The sequence below is a fragment of the Hydra vulgaris genome, chromosome 01, assembly GCF_038396675.1.
Source record: "Hydra vulgaris chromosome 01, alternate assembly HydraT2T_AEP".
Classification (NCBI taxonomy): Eukaryota; Metazoa; Cnidaria; class Hydrozoa; order Anthoathecata; family Hydridae; genus Hydra; species Hydra vulgaris.
In genome coordinates, this window is record NC_088920.1 from 38,671,364 (window position 1) to 38,688,467 (window position 17,104).

Sequence of the window (17,104 nt, forward strand, 5' to 3'; positions counted from 1 at the left end):
CAACCGGCTAAATTTGTAGAATTAAAAAATTATTGATTCAATATTTAGTTATACAATTAATTTTTAAATATTTTAAATGCCAACCCATAAAAGTATTAATAAAAAGCTTGTTTTTTATATTGGCTGTATTTAGGTTCATTCCGCATACGCCTGGCTGAAATTTAGTCATAGTGGCTGTATTTTGGTCTAGTTTATATACTTTTGTTATCGTTGTTTTTTCAAAAAAATTTCATTTATAATAATTGCTGTAATTACATCCTAAATGCTGAAAGATATATCTTTCTAGAAATGTATAATTTTCATATAGACCCTTTTGTTAATATGTCTGTAATAACAATTTTGTAAAGATGCGGCTGGAATATGGTCACTTTGCCCTATCATTGATTTCTATTCACTATTGTTTTACGGATGTTTCAGAGGCGACCATTACGTCATAAATTTTTTCCGTAGTCCGCAAATTTCAAAATCTGTGGAACCTCCTTTGGGTGCATGCTAACTTTGTTACATCTCGATAGAATAGAATAAATACAAACATAGTATGTATGTGTGTATTCTATTCTTTATATATATATATATATATATATATATATATATATATATATATATATATATATATATATATATATATATATATATATATATATATATATATATATATATATATATATATATATATATATATATATATATATATATATATATATATATATATATATATATATATATATATATATATATATATATATATATATATATATATAAATATGCATATATATATATATATATATATAAATATGCATATATATATATATATATATATATATATATATATATATATATAAATATGCATATATATATATATATAAATATGCATATATATATATATATATATATATATATATATAAATATGCATATATATATATATATATATATATATATATATATATATATATATATATATATAACTTATCTAAATTGATAAGTTTTATATATATACTGGTCAAAATTATAGCAGAACCTATTAAATTAAGATTGTCATGTAAAATTTTTGTATGCATTATTCATATTGTTGAGAGATACTGTATTTTTGAAGTAGTTTTACGCTAGTCGTTTAAAATGTGCACATAAAATTAAAAATTTTGTTCATTATTCATCTTAGAAATAAACAATTTTACAAACATGCAAAAAATGTTGGTCAAGTTTATAACGCATTCATATTAATACGTAATTTTGACAGTGTAAATGATTAAATGCATTGATGCATTGTGGTGTATGATATTTTATTTATCTACTAGCATCATAGTTAATTATTTAAAATAGCAAATCTTATTATTTTTCAAAGTTTTTTCAGTAATTTTAAAATTAAAACAAAATTTATGTAATGGGTTGCAAAGCAGTGAGCTCTGAGCAGCGACAACTTGTAAAAAACTTAGTTCAACAGCAATTTAATATTGCTAAACGTGCTAAAACCTCCAGTAAGTTTTTCTATAATTTTGCTGATAAAATTAAATTGAGTTTACCAATGAAAAATGGACCAGTTCAAGGGTGTTGTAGGTGCACTAATTCTACAGAAGACCGTTATATAGTGACATTTGCTAGAAAAAATTGCACTGATTCAAGTAGAATAAATTGCTATGGAGTTGAGTGCTGCAAAAAAAAAAACGATTAGTGCAAGAACAGTTTGTCATTGTTAGAAAAATGATTAAAAAGTTACACACAGAAACGACGTTGTTAACAAAATAAGGCTCAGAAAAAGAAGAGACTCACTTGATGTAAAAACTATGTTGAGGGGACTCAAAATCAATGGTATCATGTGGTATTTAGCAAAGAATCATATTTTGAAGTCATAAATAGAAAGAATTGTAAGTTTGTATGTTGTCCTCCTAATGAAAAAGATTTACTATTTAATTTTACAAGATATTTTTCTGCAAATGGAATAGGTTTATTGAAGTTTTACAAAGGTTGTTTGAATGCTTCTTGTTATTTAGAAGTTATTGCTGAATTTTCTGACTATATGGACACACTTTTTGATTCTGAAGCTGAAGATAGTTATATTATGCAAGACAACACACTGTGTCACAAAGCAAAAAAAAACTCTGGAATGGTTTGCAGCGAAGAATATTTGACTTCTTGAATGGCCACCCACTTCCCTAGATGCGAATCCGATTGAAAATCTTTGGTCAATTATTGACCAAAAACTCAAAAACTACAACATAAGCAACACAAATGACTAAAAGAATGCAATTCAAGACATTTGGGACAAGACTTTAGTCAATCTTTGCATTGAATTGGTAAATTCTGTTTCAGATTGTATTTCTCAAATTGATAGAGCTAAAAGATCCAACATTTCTTCATATTACATCAAGTTCTAATGTTTTTTTATCTAAAGTTTGTACTATGTGCTATAATTTTGACCAGCTTATTTTTCAGTATTATTCTTAAGTGAACTTTAAAACATTTTAACTTTAAATATATTTTCAATTTTCATTTATTTTTGTAAAAAGTAAAATGTTATTCTTCAGATAAAAAAATAATAACTTTTCATTCAACCCTCTAACTAATTTTTATCATTCATTTTTTATTTTACATTTGTGCTATAATTTTGACCAGCACTTATATGATGTGCATAATGTCATCAATATATATGATATTATGTTATACATATATTATATATATATATATATATATATATATATATATATATATATATATATATATATATATATATATATATATATATATATTATATATAATATATATTAAAATGAATATATATTATATATATATATAATATATATAATATATATTAAAATGAAAATTTAAAATAAAATTTATTTAAACAGTAAAAACATCTTATTATTGTAATTTATGTCTATAGTAATTTTTAGTTACAAAATGTCTACAAATACAATTCTTTTAAAAAAGTTCAATTATTTAAAAGATTTGGCATTTATAAATGGAAAGTGGACATTAGGTATTAATAAAGCAACATTTCCAGTTTTGTCTCCTACAACTAGACAGGTAATAAAAATGTCTTAATAGTTTTTTCTAATATAATTGTTTATGTCTTGTAGATGTATCTACAATATTTTTGTTTTTGTTTCAATTTTTGTCTAAAGCATGTATGCTTTTGTTCAAAACATGTATGTCTCTCTCACACTCATATTATGTGTATGCATGTGTGTTATTCATTATTTCTCTATTATTAAAGAGCCTTAAGTACATCTATATAAAATTTTAAATTTCAGCACAGTATTTAGGTTTTCCACAGAATATGCAAGCCTATATTTAATACATAAAAAATACTTTTAAAATCTACAATCCTTCTATGGACTTGATTTAATGGAACTGCACATACAAGGTTTTTTGAACAACAGTTATGAAAGTAAATAGATAATGACCATGATGATATATTACTTTAAAGAGAGTAAATGTACAATATTCTCAATTCGCTCTTTTTATAGTTCAGGTTTGATTAGATGGATTTAATATAGAAAATAAAATAAATATACAATTAATGGAAGAATAGTAGTTAGAAAACAGATTAAAATAAGAGAATTTTTTGTATATTTATTGTTTTATAGCTGCGTGTTAGCTTTAAGTAGTTTTCTTAGTAAGTTGTATTTTTTTTTTCTTGTTTAAAACAAACTAAATTGTTTTATAATATATATATATATATATATATATATATATATATATATATATATATATATATATATATTTCTGGTTTAAGTCATTTCTTGTTTAGGTAGTGGCTAATGTCCCAGATTTATCAGAAGTAGACATCAAAGCATCAATAAGTTGTGCAAATGATGCATTTCATTCATGGCAACATACTTCTTGCAGATATAAAAGTGATATTTTAAAGAAGTTGAGTTCCCAAATGTTAAAGAATGAGGATGAATTGGCTACCATTGTGACTTTAGAATCTGGTAAGCTTTACAACTTATCATGTTTTCTTTTGAATATTTTGCTCTAGAATTCTTAACTAATACAACGTTTTAAATAAGATCATTGCTTTTATCTAAAGTCTTGAGGAAGCATTCTCTACTCACTGGCTCTTATTTTCCATAAACATTAAAAAAATAATTGTATGTTTTCAAATCTGAATTTTTGTTTATCTAAATCAAAGTGCATATCCTTATTTTAGTCTTACCATTAATGAGGCCATATAACTTGATCTTTTATCATGTTCTTAAAAGCCAGTACTCTTGAAATATGGATTGCCTCTCAAAAACATGGATTTGCTCTTTACATTTCATTCTTCAGTTTTTAAGATCTTTCACTGCTCTTCCATGTATAGTTTTCCCTTTCAAAGTTTAAATGACATTCCTGTAATGCGTTTCAATTTTTGATTTAAATTAGCTTCTTTTAACTTAATAATTACATTAAATCTTGTAACTTTTAATCTCTAAATACAAAAATAATACTGAGCTCTCAAAGCGGATATGGAAGTTAAAAGAAGCTAATTTAATTTCTATAATTATGTGGAAAATTTTTAGACGCTGTAAAGCATCAACTAAATGTAACTAAGATGCAAATTCATCAACTAAATCTTGTAAATCATGTCTCATAAAAAAATATGAAATCCTAAATTACAAAAATACTAACCTATTAGAGTAGAAGTAGTGAGAAATGAAGTAGAATGAGTGAGAAATCTTTTTTCTATATTATTTGACAATTGAACTCATTTTTTATTTTATTTTTAAATAGTTTTTTAATTGTATTTTTAAACAGTTTTTTACTTCTTGATTTAAATATATGGCTGATGAGTGCCGAAAATGGCATGAAACTTTAACCATTTGTTGCAAAATACTCTAGCATTTAAAGCACTACCATTCATAGTAGAATTTTTTTTTTTTTTTTTTTTTTTTAAAACATCTTCGCTTCCAACAAGGCTGCAAACAGCCACTAATTAAAGTTGGAAGTTACTGAAAGAGAAAAGATGAAGATGTAATAAAAAATGTAGGCCCTCACCATTCAATAAGCTTAACACATGAACTAGATTTTTTCAAGTTATATTTTACTGATGAGTTACTTACAGATATTGTTACTGAAAGTAATCGTTATGCCAAGTCGAAAATTGAAAATAACGATTTGGAATCTCATTCTGTTTGGCATAAATGGAAAGATGTGACACTTGAAGAAATTCATACATACTTTGGTACTATTTTGAATATGGCTATGAATGAAAAATCAAGTATAAAAAATTATTTTTCTCATGATTGTCTGAACTACATGCCATTTTTCCAGCAGTTTTCTCAAGAACTCTGTTTCTTCATAAACATTGGATGCTGCATGTATCCCCACCATCAAATCCATTTAATGAATTGAATAGATATGCAAGAAAAGTGTATCCTGCTGTATCGGAAATGATGTTCCTGTTCTAGAAATTCTGTCCCATCTTGCTACATTGCAATTGATGAAAGTACTATTGGATTTAAAGGTAGAGTTGCATTTCGCATGTGCAATCCATAAAAACCCTCAAAGTGGGTCATTCATGTTTTTGTCTTAGCTGATAGTGATACAGGTTATATTAGTTTCTTTGAACCGTTTTATGTTAATTGCACTACTGAAAGTTTGGCAAGACCTATGATGCAGTTTACAAGCTGCTGTTTAAAATATTCACCTGTCATTCTTGTGTGGTTTGGCATTAACATTTGTACTGCTATCTTATACAAAAATATGTTGGATGCTCTTGCTGGCAAAGCAGTGTTCAGTTCAAAAATGGCATTCAAAACAGTTGAGAACCATGAGGTTATCAAGTAGTTAATTAGTTTTACTAATGTATGTTGAAACAATTTTATCAGCAGCAAAAGTGTCATGTGACAGTCTAAATTGGAAGAATTCATTTCTTAACTTAAAGCTTCATAACTAAGACATGCATTGTCTGCAATAAATTCTCCTTAAGCTCATCGTGACTGTGGCAAATCAAAATTATCTCAAACGCCATTCTTCACATCGATTTCTTTATCAGTTATCAGTCTGTTTATACATTACACAGGGTGGCCACGCCTCCAAAAAATCCCAAAATATTTTAGTATTTAAAAAACATCCTAAAAAGACCTAATTTCTCCTAAAGTATAGATGATTTTCTCAAATGCTCCTAAATTCTTTTAATTTATTTGTCCTGAGTATAATGCTTAAACTATTACCAGTCTATCAACAATAAAGTTAATTTAAAAAATTTATTCAAATAGAATTTAAGCTTTTTCTTCTTATTTCTGTCTAAGTTATGAACATCAAAATTATTTTTATTAAAACTTTTTTTGGTTAAATATTATGTTAGGTATATTGATGATTTTTTATTCCGGAAAAATCTCCTAAGATTTTTATTCTTTTTTTTTTAATTTTCCCGGTAAATCTCCTTAAAAACTTTAAAAAATCTTCTAAATTATCCCAAATTATCCTAATTTTTTCCGAAAAAAAAAGTGTGACCACCCTGATTACATTGACATAGACATAGATAGTACATACAACTCCACCTTGTCTAATTAAAAATAATAAGCTGCAGACCTAATGATTTATTAATAACTTCTGTAGATATGTATTACTTTGTGGCATTTGGAGACATTTGTCTGACATTTTATTAATGTTGGTTAACTAATCTTTTTAAAAGCTTAATTTAAGCATTATATTATATTTTATTATTATTATAGTATCAGAGTGTAAACTAACCCTGTGGGGTCTTGCCAAACACTGTATTCCCAAATGCTCATAAAATTAAGATTCCGAATTTAAAGGTGAAAAAATCCCATTTTCCAAATAAAGTTCGTCAAATAAAAGTTTAATAATAATTCTAAAAATTATTGAAAATTAATTATTATTAAAAACAAATAGAAAAATAACATAAAAAATTCTTATTTAATTATTGTGTAAAACTTGAAATAATGTTGCCGTTATTGGTATAACTAGCCGATTGCATAACTGCGAAAATGTAATTTGGAATAAACTTCTTGAGAATTAGGATTTTTCAAGTAATTTTAGGAATTTTCTTGGCAACTTGCTTCTAAAATTCGTTTTGCAAAATTTGCAAATTATTCTTTGCAATGTTCCAAGAACAACGGATATTATTTTAAAAAGTTAGTATAAATAAAGTACAATCTAAAAAAATAACAAATTTGTTTGGTTTAGTATTTCTTTACAAGTTTTGCCCTCTTTGGCCCAAAAGATAAATTACTTATTAAGTCTTAATGCTAACGCTACTTCAAGTAATACATGTGCTTCGTCAAAAAAAATATCGAAAGTCATTTACGTCAGATGCTTTCCAAAATTTTGATCAATTTTGGATAATTTGGTAAGACTTAGTTATTGTTTTTTTTTTTTTGTTTTGTGTTTTATATCAACTGAACTAGGTATTTGCATCGACTAAAATCTTTTTTTACTTATCTACTATCATTTCTCAGCTAACTTTTTTAAATGACCACTTCTGAATTATAAGTTAAATACAAAAAATGATTTATGATTATAACAAACTGGTACTAGAGATTTATTTAACGGGAAAATAGATTTCTTTACTTTACTGCTTTTATTTCAAATGTAAATTAAATTCCTTTAATAACAAGAATGTTTTTTTATTAGAACAAACTGAAATTTAAAAAACAAGAAAACTAGACTCACTGCTTCCTTGAATTTAAAATGTAAAAGCAAATTTTAATGTTTGAATAAACCATAGTCATAATAACATTTTATAACAATGAATAAAAAAATAAGTATGGGTATTCTTTGTTGCCACGATAGCGTGCCATTGCTTGCGATCAATATTCTTTTGTAATTAAACAACATTTGTTGTTTTTGCTCAGGCTTAGTCATAGTAACTTTATTTCACTATGCGATTTATATATAAAAAAATTAATATTAGTTGTAAAATTGAACTCGGAACAAATGTGTTTACTATTTTCAAAACCTTTTTTATTCTATTTTTAGAACATTTCTTTTGACGTCACAATTTATTACATGATGGTGTAAGGATTCGTCCATGAATGACGTCGAGCAGAATTTTAATAATAATTAAAAGTAGAAGGTCATTAGCTTTCTTCCGCTGAGATTTTTATTGAACATAAATCGCTATATTACTTTAAAAATCGCCTTTTAATGCCCACCAGTAAAAAAGAAATATATAATCAAAATAGTACTCTTAAAATAAAAGCAACAACGAAATATTAGGATTACAAATAAATTAAATGTATTATTCTTAATAATAATTAATATACACTGATTATTTGATAATATAAAAATATATAATTCCTAATATACCTTTGGAAACCACTTTTAATTTTGTGTTGATTTCATATTCATCTTCAATAAATGTTACAGATGGTATTTTATTTTATTTTTGCTGTCCAATCAATGTATGCAGCGCTAAATGGAGTAGAAGAAGAAAGAATATAAGAAAAGGACCCCATGTATTCCCGGACACATTTAAATCTCAAGGAAATGGGGCAGAGTATTTGGAAATATTTTGACAAATTCCTAATTTCGTCATAATGCTGTATCAAGTTTATTCCTGGTTAACACCCTTAGTATATACATTTTATAATTACTACTATTGTATTATAATTATTCTTAATATCACTATTTTTATTATTGAATTTGAGAGGTGTTTACTATTTAATATATATATATATGTGTGTGTGTGTGTGTGTGTGTGTGTGTGTGTGTGTGTGTGTGTGTGTGTGTGTGTGTGTGTGTGTGTGTGTATAGTTTTTGATTATTTAAAAAATGCAACTATGTAAAAATGCAATGATAGTAATGATATTACTTAAAGTATATATATATATATATATATATATATATATATATATATATATGTATATATATATATATATATATATATATTAGGGCTGTCCAAAAAAATTTTTTTTTTCAGATTTGATTGAATAGTTGTTTATTTTGTGACATTTGACATAGTAATTAACTGTGAACAAAATCTATCAAATCAGATAATGTTTAGGGGGTGCTCAATGACCATAAAGTTTTACGAAAAATGTGAAAAACATGGAAAAAGTAACAAAGTTCCACAAATTTCTAAAACCCGGTTAATTAGATTTTTCAGATTTGATCAGTTTTAATTATCTCTAAATATTAAATTCTGAATACAAATTACAATCCACATCCACTTTAGACTGGTTTATTAGCAGAGAAATTAATGAAATAAAATACTGCAATACGACTAAAGTTCTGCGGTTTTTGTTATATCAGAATTTTTCCAAAATAAAACACTAGGATTTTTGACTCTTTGTCATTGATTAAAATACGAATTATAAACAAAAAAACATATGAGCAATTAACATTTAATTATCGTAATGTTATAGTTCGTGCAATGTTAATGCTAGCGAGGACTATAACTCTTCAGAGTACACTTTCTGGCATCTGGCACTCGCTTTCTGTGATCCTCAACCACCTGAATTAACCTCTGCATTTCAGATTCATTCCTTGTAATCGATTCATTAAACATCGACATTAAAGCCACAGATCGTTCGGCAGCATCATTTACTACTTTCAATGAATATACTAAATTTTTCCTTCTTGGTATTCTGGGGAATCATTCCAGGTAGCTGGATCGTTGTTGAACAGAAAATCAATATCAACCTTCATTGACCGCAACACACTTGCTGAAACTGATGTCACCAGCATGTCCAGAGATTTCTTCTCTAGACTTTCAATGTTCTTTAATTTGATCAACCTTTCAGACCAGTTCTCACCGTGAAATTTCATGTTGGAAATCATTTTTCGCTTCTCTTCCGTTTGAAGTTTGTTTGAAAACAAAGCTAGTGGGACCAATTCTGGTGAAAGGTACCACAAATGGTTTTGAAAGTTCTTGACTGCTGCTTCGGAAATCGTTTTATTCACAACTGCAAACTGCTTAAGTTGCTGAAACAGAAACAAGTCATTAACTGGAGCATCGCTGTCATTTGTGCATGATATCCAAGATTTTACATAAACCAGACTAGCAAATAAGCAAAATTCACAGAGATTTTTTTCCTCTTTTGTGGTCAACTTGAACTCTTCACGAAATAAATAAATCTTAAAACAATAAATAACCTTGGCCATCCAGCGAGCCATGTGATAAGCACCAGGGATCTTGAAATGATAATTTTTCTCTTCTTGATCAGGCAGTTTTCCAAGTATTAACAGACAGAGATCCATGATTTCTTTGTAGTCATCCCTTGGCATTTTAACATGCAGGTTTTCTTTGAGGAATGCAATCACTTCATTTTGTAGTTCTTGCACCAGGGGTATTTTCATTCGAATGTCATCCAGAGGTTTAAAATTTCCTTGATTAACTTTGGGCCAATATTGCTGAAATCTCTGGAAAAGAGGTATGTTGGGACCAGATGATGGTCCAAATAGTGATCCAAACAATCCTGCTACTATGATCTCATGAACATGGTGTCTGCAAGCGAAATATAACAAATTTCTACCTATATGTTTCTCTAGAACTACACATGCACCATTTTTGGAGCCAGTGTTAGAGGCTGTAGTATCAAAACTCATTCCAATAACATCACCAATTATGTCCCAGAAATTAAGCAGATGAATAACTGCTTTTGCTTGGGCTTCTCCAGTTCCAGCTGATAGTTTTGCTATTCCAAGTATTTTGTCAACATTGTGACCTGTCACACCTACAGATAGCCGGTCAACATTTGCTTTAGGGGCTGCAGAATTTGTACGATCTATCATCAGTTTGCCATCCCAGTGGATGATTAATGGTGGTTTGTCCAAATCGCAGAATTCAGTTCGAACAGTGGCTTCAATATTTGATCGATGATAGGTTCGTTTTCTACGGACTGTAGAACGCGACAATGATCCATCATCGAGGTTCTGTCCACCAGCCCTTGCAATTGCTGCTGCTAGTATAGTAAATTTTGTGTCAGATAGATTAATTCTGTCTAATGTTGATGAAACATCAGGCGAGTCAAGAATTGTATCTAAGATACATTGTCGTTTTGGAGTACTTGCTAAACTTGATTCAGCTGACCCTGAAGAACTTGCTTTACTGACTTGTTGTCTGTAATAAACAGGGATTTCTATCTCAAAATCTCTATCAACCATTTTGTCATTATCAACAGCATCGTTATCGTTGTCATCACTATAACTTTCGTCATGTAAAGGTTCAATAACAGGAACTATTGCACTCGCACCAGATTGTCTTTGCTCTTCTTTTAGCTTTCGTTCTCTCTCTGCTTGTTTCCTTGCTTCATTTCTTTCTTCTAATTTTGAAAGTTCTTTGTCCTCTCCAAACATCACCATTTTTCTCTGACATCTCTGATCCAATAAAAATTCTTTATCTTCTTCAATTCTGATCATGGTTTCAGCATCCTTGTGGGCAATGTCAAAAAGTAGGCCAATGGTGTCTGTAAATGATTTCTCTCTCGATTTCTGAGAATCTGACAATCTGGATTTTTTTTTTTTTATTAATTTAAATTCCTGGACTAAAGTTTTCAACTTTAAGACTACATTCGGATGAAATGCTGTCGGAATACGGGCTTTATTCCAAATAATAATCAGTTCATCAACAGTTGTTTTAAGACTTTCAGGCACTGACTTTTTGGTTGAATTAAGATGATAAAAAAATGTTTTTAAAACATCAGATGTTAAGGGAAGAACTTTATCTGGAAGATTTGGCTCTGGTTGTCCAATTAAAAAGATTTTGGTTTGAAGTCGTGTAGAGATAGCAACACGAGATGATGCTGCCATTTCAATGATAACTGAAATATTATGAGAAAATCAAAACTCAATACCATATTATACAAACTTATCATTCAGTTGTTGGTTTATGCAGCTGCAGCAATATATTATAATAATTATTACTAAAGAAATTAAATAAATATTTTCAAATTAGAAATTATTATTATCTGCACTTAATAACAAACAATACACTACCAGACTACCATGCTAGTTTTCTGTAATAGGTTACTAAGGTTAGGTACTATCAAAATATTAATACATTTGTTGTCAAACTGAAATTCCAAATAAAAATAATATTTATACTTGTAAACCTTTTTATTCTGTTTGAACAAATTCTAAATTGAATTAAATAATAGTATTAAAATTATGAATACAAATTTTAACAAAATGATATGAACACAGTTGTTTTAAACACTAGCAGACATTTTTTAGTCTGGTGCCCTGATGACAGTTAATCTGCTGCACTTTAATTAATCTATATAGCACGCAATCAGACAATATTTCAGTGGAAAAAATCTAACTAACCAGGTTCTAGAAATTTTTGGAACTTTGGAACTTTTTACACGTTTTTGACGTTTTTCGTAAAACTTTATGGTCATTGAGCACCCCCTAAACATTATCTGATTGGAAAGATTTTTTGCACAGTCAATTACTATGTCAAATGGCACAAAATAAACAACTATGCATTCAAATCCGAGAAAAATTTTTTTTTCCTGTGTGCACATGAACAGCCCTAATATATATATATATATATATATATATATATATATATATATATATATATATATATATATATATATATATATATATATATATATATATATATATATATATATATATATATATATGTTTCTGGTTTCCACTTACAATAGAAGTTTGAACCAATAATTACTCAGGATTGTCAGGATTGCCTGTAAGATAGTTAATGTGCAGTTATTAGCCACTAAACTCAATAAAGTTTTGACAAAGAATGACAGTCAGTGTTTCTTTACCAAGTAATTGATACCTTAAAAAACTTGTTACAAGTGAAACTGTAATAAGCCAGTTGATTCATAGTTATCCCAAATAACCAACATTTTATTTTATTTATATATACAGTCCCCGGCCAATTTCATTCTTTGACTTTTTCTTTTTATTTGCAAAAAACAGAATTTGTTGCCAAAATACTCAGTGAATCTATATCTATATGCTATAGTGAATATATATTTCTTTGCAGGATAACTTGAATATATTTATATAATAAATTTTAAATGTTAAAATCATTAGTTGCTGTACATTAAATTTTATTGTTATTTGGAAGCAAAATTAGTTCAAAGAGTTAAGGAGATATCAGGATTGTTAAATTTATAAAGATTCTTCAGTTTAAGATGTTATAGAATTATTTGATTATTTTATATTTTTAAAAAGTTATTTTTGTATCTAGTTTTAGAAATTAGTTCTTACTTTTTAGTTAACAAGTAGCAATTTGAGAAGTTTTTACTACAGTTTTTACTCTTATATCATTCTTTTCATCTTTTTGCTCTTCACTACCGATCATCTACGGGAACTAGAAGTTTCTAGTTCCCGTAGCAACCGCATAAACAGTAGCACTTACTACTACTGCGCCTCTGCTTTTCAAATAACATTTCTAGCAAACCCATTGATATTTCAAAACAAAAATAATGTGACTTACACCACTTGTGCTCATATATATATATATATATATATATATATATATATATATATATATATATATATATATATATATATATATATATATATATATAAATTATTTTTAAAATGTGTGTGTTTTTTTTATGGGTTTTTTTATTTTTTAGGAAAACCTTTTCACGAAGCCAAAGTGGAAGTTAAATTCGCTGCATCGTTTCTTGAATGGTTTTCTGAAGAAGCTAAACGAATTAATGGTGAAGTTCTTCCAAATATCGAGCCTCATCTAAGGCGTTTTGTGCTTAAGCAACCAGTTGGTGTGTGTGGCATGATAACACCTTGGAATTTTCCACTGGCAATGATTGCACGTAAAGTTGCTCCGGCCCTTGCAGCAGGATGTACAACAGTTATAAAACCATCTGAAGAGACACCACTGTCAGCTCTTGCATTTGCACAACTTGTTGACGAGGTTCAGGTACCACAAGGTGTTGTTAATGTTATAACATGTTCGAGAAATAATACTGAGTTAGCTGGACTTTTACTTTGCACGAGCCCTCTTGTTAGAAATATCTCATTTACAGGATCTACTAAAGTTGGAAAATGGTTGTTAGAGAAGTCTGCTTCTACTGTTAAAAAGGTTTCTTTGGAATTAGGAGGAAATGCACCATTCATAGTTTTTGATTCTGCAGATATAAAGCTTGCTGCAGATAAAGCTGTTAAATCCCGTTTTCGAAATGCAGGACAAACTTGCATTTGCGCCGAAAGGATACTAGTTCAAGAGAATGTTTATGAATCCTTTATAGATGAGTTCAAAAAAATAACTATGGCATTAAGAGTACGAGATCCTATGAGTTCTGAATGTGATATGAGTTCTTTAATTAATGAGCAAGCTCTTGCTAAAGTAGAAGACCATGTTAACGACGCTTTGCTAAACGGAGGTAAAATAGTATGCGGTGGAAAAAAACTGTCTTCTAATGGTTCATTGTTCTACGAACCAACAATAATTAGAGATTGCACAACTAATATGAAATGTATAGCTGAAGAAACGTTTGGACCAGTGGCACCTGTGATAAAGTTTAAAACTGAAGAAGAAGCGCTTCTTCTTGCAAACAGCCGGAATTCAGGGTTAGCTGGATACATTTTTACTAACAATACAAGTCAATCATGGAGAGTAGCTGAAAGATTAGAAGTAGGCATGGTTAGTGTTAACGAAAGTGCTTTTAGTAACGAAATGATTCCTTTTGGAGGAATAAAGGAGTCTGGTCTCGGTAGAGAAGGATCTTCGCACGGTGTTGAAGAGTATATAGAACTAAAACTTGTTTGCATGGGAGCTTTAGAAAATAAATGAAAGTTAAATTTTTTATTTTTATTTTGAATTATTTTGAAAAATTTTTTATTGTGGGTAAATTTTCTTATGTTTGACATGTTTTATACATATTCATTTTATACATTGCATTGTTTATAGTAATAGACAACTGTGTTTTTCTGAAAGTTTATTTGTTGTTTGTTCTGTGATAGCAGTTGTGTTTTGTAAATGATTAATTGCAACAATTTTTTTTTAATATGGTTCGTAGCCTTACTTTCAATTCCTATAATAAATGACGACAGTTTCTTTTTGTTTTATAAGATAAATTGCGATAGCTTTTGTTTTACATGATTTTAAATGTATCTTGAAAATGAGTTGGCATAATCGATCTTTTATTTATTGGATGATGTTTTTTGATTCCGTTTTCAGGCACATCACGCAAAAAGCGTCTAAACATATTAAGGGTAGATTTCATGATTTCTCAACAACTCTTAAGTTAATATCCAGACCTTTTTGCGTAAAAGTCAGTGAAAATGAAATCAAAAAGCATCAATCGATAACTTAAAGAAATTACAATGTATAAATCATGTTTTATTCGACACACACACAACATAATTTTTAAGGAATATTCTGTTTATATGCGAGAAAAAAAAATTCATGTGAACAAAAAAGTAATGTTTCAATGTTTTTTATTTTTATACATTAAAGGTACGAGATATTAATGCTAATATTGAACAAAAATGAAAAATATCACAATCGGTTGAAATTTGATCAATTTTGAATTAGGTTTTCTCAAAAACAACTTAATTCTTATGATTCTTTTTAGATGATCCATATGCATAAGTAGTTTGTTGTACGTGGATGTAGTTTGTTGTGCGTGGATGTAGTAGTTTGTTTTACGTGGATGAAGTTTGTTGTGCTTGGATGTAGTAGTTGGTGGTGCTTGGATGTAGTAATTTGTTGTACGTGGATGTAGTAGTTGTTTTTATCTGATTAGTTATTGCAATGATTAGTAAAAAGTCAAAAAAATATTTTTAAAACTTTACGCAAAAAAATCCAATGTGCTATTCAATTTCAAAAGCATGTTAAGTTTCAAAATCAATTGTTGGAATTGTCATATAACGTTTAAGTAGAACGAAGCTACAAACAGAAAATCATGTTTTAATATATATATATATATATATATATATATATATATATATATATATATATATATATATATATATATATATATATATAAACACGTACACATAAATCACTAACTGCAGAAAGGCAACAAGTCCACAAATCCTGATTTTGCAAGATAGATTATAAAATATTTTAACCCTTTATTTTCAAACTTGAGTTTTTCAATTTTTTTCTTAGTTATTTAATAATTAGTTAGGATTTAAAAAATATATACATAACGTTCACTGTGAGTTTCCTGAAATAATAAGTATCTTTTACGAGTATGAACGGTAATGCCACTTTAGCAGTGTAATCTAAACGTGTAATCCAATCTGTTTGTATCTGTGTAATCCAATCTGTTTAGGGTCTATATTTAGCATTCTTCTGTGGCATCTTTTACTTTGTTATAAAACTTTTTAGCCATTCTATTGTGGACCATAAGCTCTGCTATTGCAACTCTTTTCACATTGTTATTAAAAAATTACTGTTTATTTTCAACTAAACCTCCTCATAGGTCACATGTGGGATGCAGCTACGTCATAACTTAACGAGTAATTTTCTTTAAAATACTGCTAGAAAAGTTTATTTGACTGCCTCCTCTCACTGCAAAGTGTATGTAAAAAGAAACTTTTCTGTCTGTTTATAGACATCACACACATGGTTTAACTTATACATTCAAATTAGCTGGTAAGTATTCTTTCTCATTCAGTATAGTGTTCGATTTCTGTAGGATATTGTTCAATACAAGTTCCTAAACGATTACAAAGATTACAGTGCCAAGAATGGCATTACCAAAAACATTTCTGCCTCTTTTATCTACTGGAGTTTTGCTTAGCTTTAACAGATGTGAGAGTCTGTGACACTGTTTATATGTATCCCGTATAATTTCATAAATCCATTTTTACACATCTTTATGCACACTTTTTTTGCATAATATTGTAGTTCACAGGCCCGTAGCAACCGGGGCAGCAGAGCCATTCGTTTCCCCCTCCCCTTCCTCCTCTCCCCCAATAATCTTTCAAATAATTAATTTTGAAGTTAGTTTTTAGAAAAAAAGCAAGCGATTACAAATTAAAAAATAAAAGAAAAAAAAGCATAGAAAGGACCTTATTTGATATCCGTATTTTCAACGTAAGTTCCTTTGACAAAAAATATTGACCTACTATTTGATCTACCCAGCAATATTGCCCCGCCCAATATATTCTTTGTTCCTACGGGCCTGGTTCACTATGAAAGATTTAGGTTTTGTTAAGGAAGAACCTGTTCTAGGCCTTTGAAAGTCAACTGGGGAA

The 17,104-nt window shown here is 28.4% G+C and overlaps 1 protein-coding gene and 1 long non-coding RNA gene across 2 annotated transcripts; both read left to right on the forward strand.

The window, feature by feature from the left end:
* Positions 1-1,112: 1,112 nt before the first annotated feature.
* LOC136075326 (uncharacterized) lies at positions 1,113-2,530 on the forward strand. The gene is made up of 3 exons (XR_010635838.1): positions 1,113-1,271; positions 1,625-1,863; positions 1,990-2,530. It is a non-coding gene; the product is annotated as an uncharacterized LOC136075326 (long non-coding RNA).
* A 329-nt stretch (positions 2,531-2,859) lies between these two features.
* LOC100208673 (succinate-semialdehyde dehydrogenase, mitochondrial) lies at positions 2,860-14,890 on the forward strand. The gene is made up of 3 exons (XM_065788119.1): positions 2,860-3,022; positions 3,750-3,933; positions 13,510-14,890. The coding sequence occupies exons 1-3, from the start codon at positions 2,870-2,872 to the stop codon at positions 14,685-14,687; spliced, it is 1,515 nt and encodes a 504-aa protein (XP_065644191.1). The 5' UTR covers positions 2,860-2,869; the 3' UTR covers positions 14,688-14,890.
* The last annotated feature ends 2,214 nt before the right edge of the window (positions 14,891-17,104 follow it).

Excerpts from the sequence above, each read along its gene's own strand:
- LOC100208673 (XM_065788119.1), top strand. The coding sequence starts at position 2,870 with ATGTCTATAGTAATTTTTAGTTACAAAATGTCTACAAATACAATTCTT. Across the intron at positions 3,023-3,749 it reads TGTCTCCTACAACTAGACAG|GTAGTGGCTAATGTCCCAGA; the intron begins GTAATAAAAATG and ends TTTCTTGTTTAG. Across the intron at positions 3,934-13,509 it reads CATTGTGACTTTAGAATCTG|GAAAACCTTTTCACGAAGCC; the intron begins GTAAGCTTTACA and ends TTTATTTTTTAG.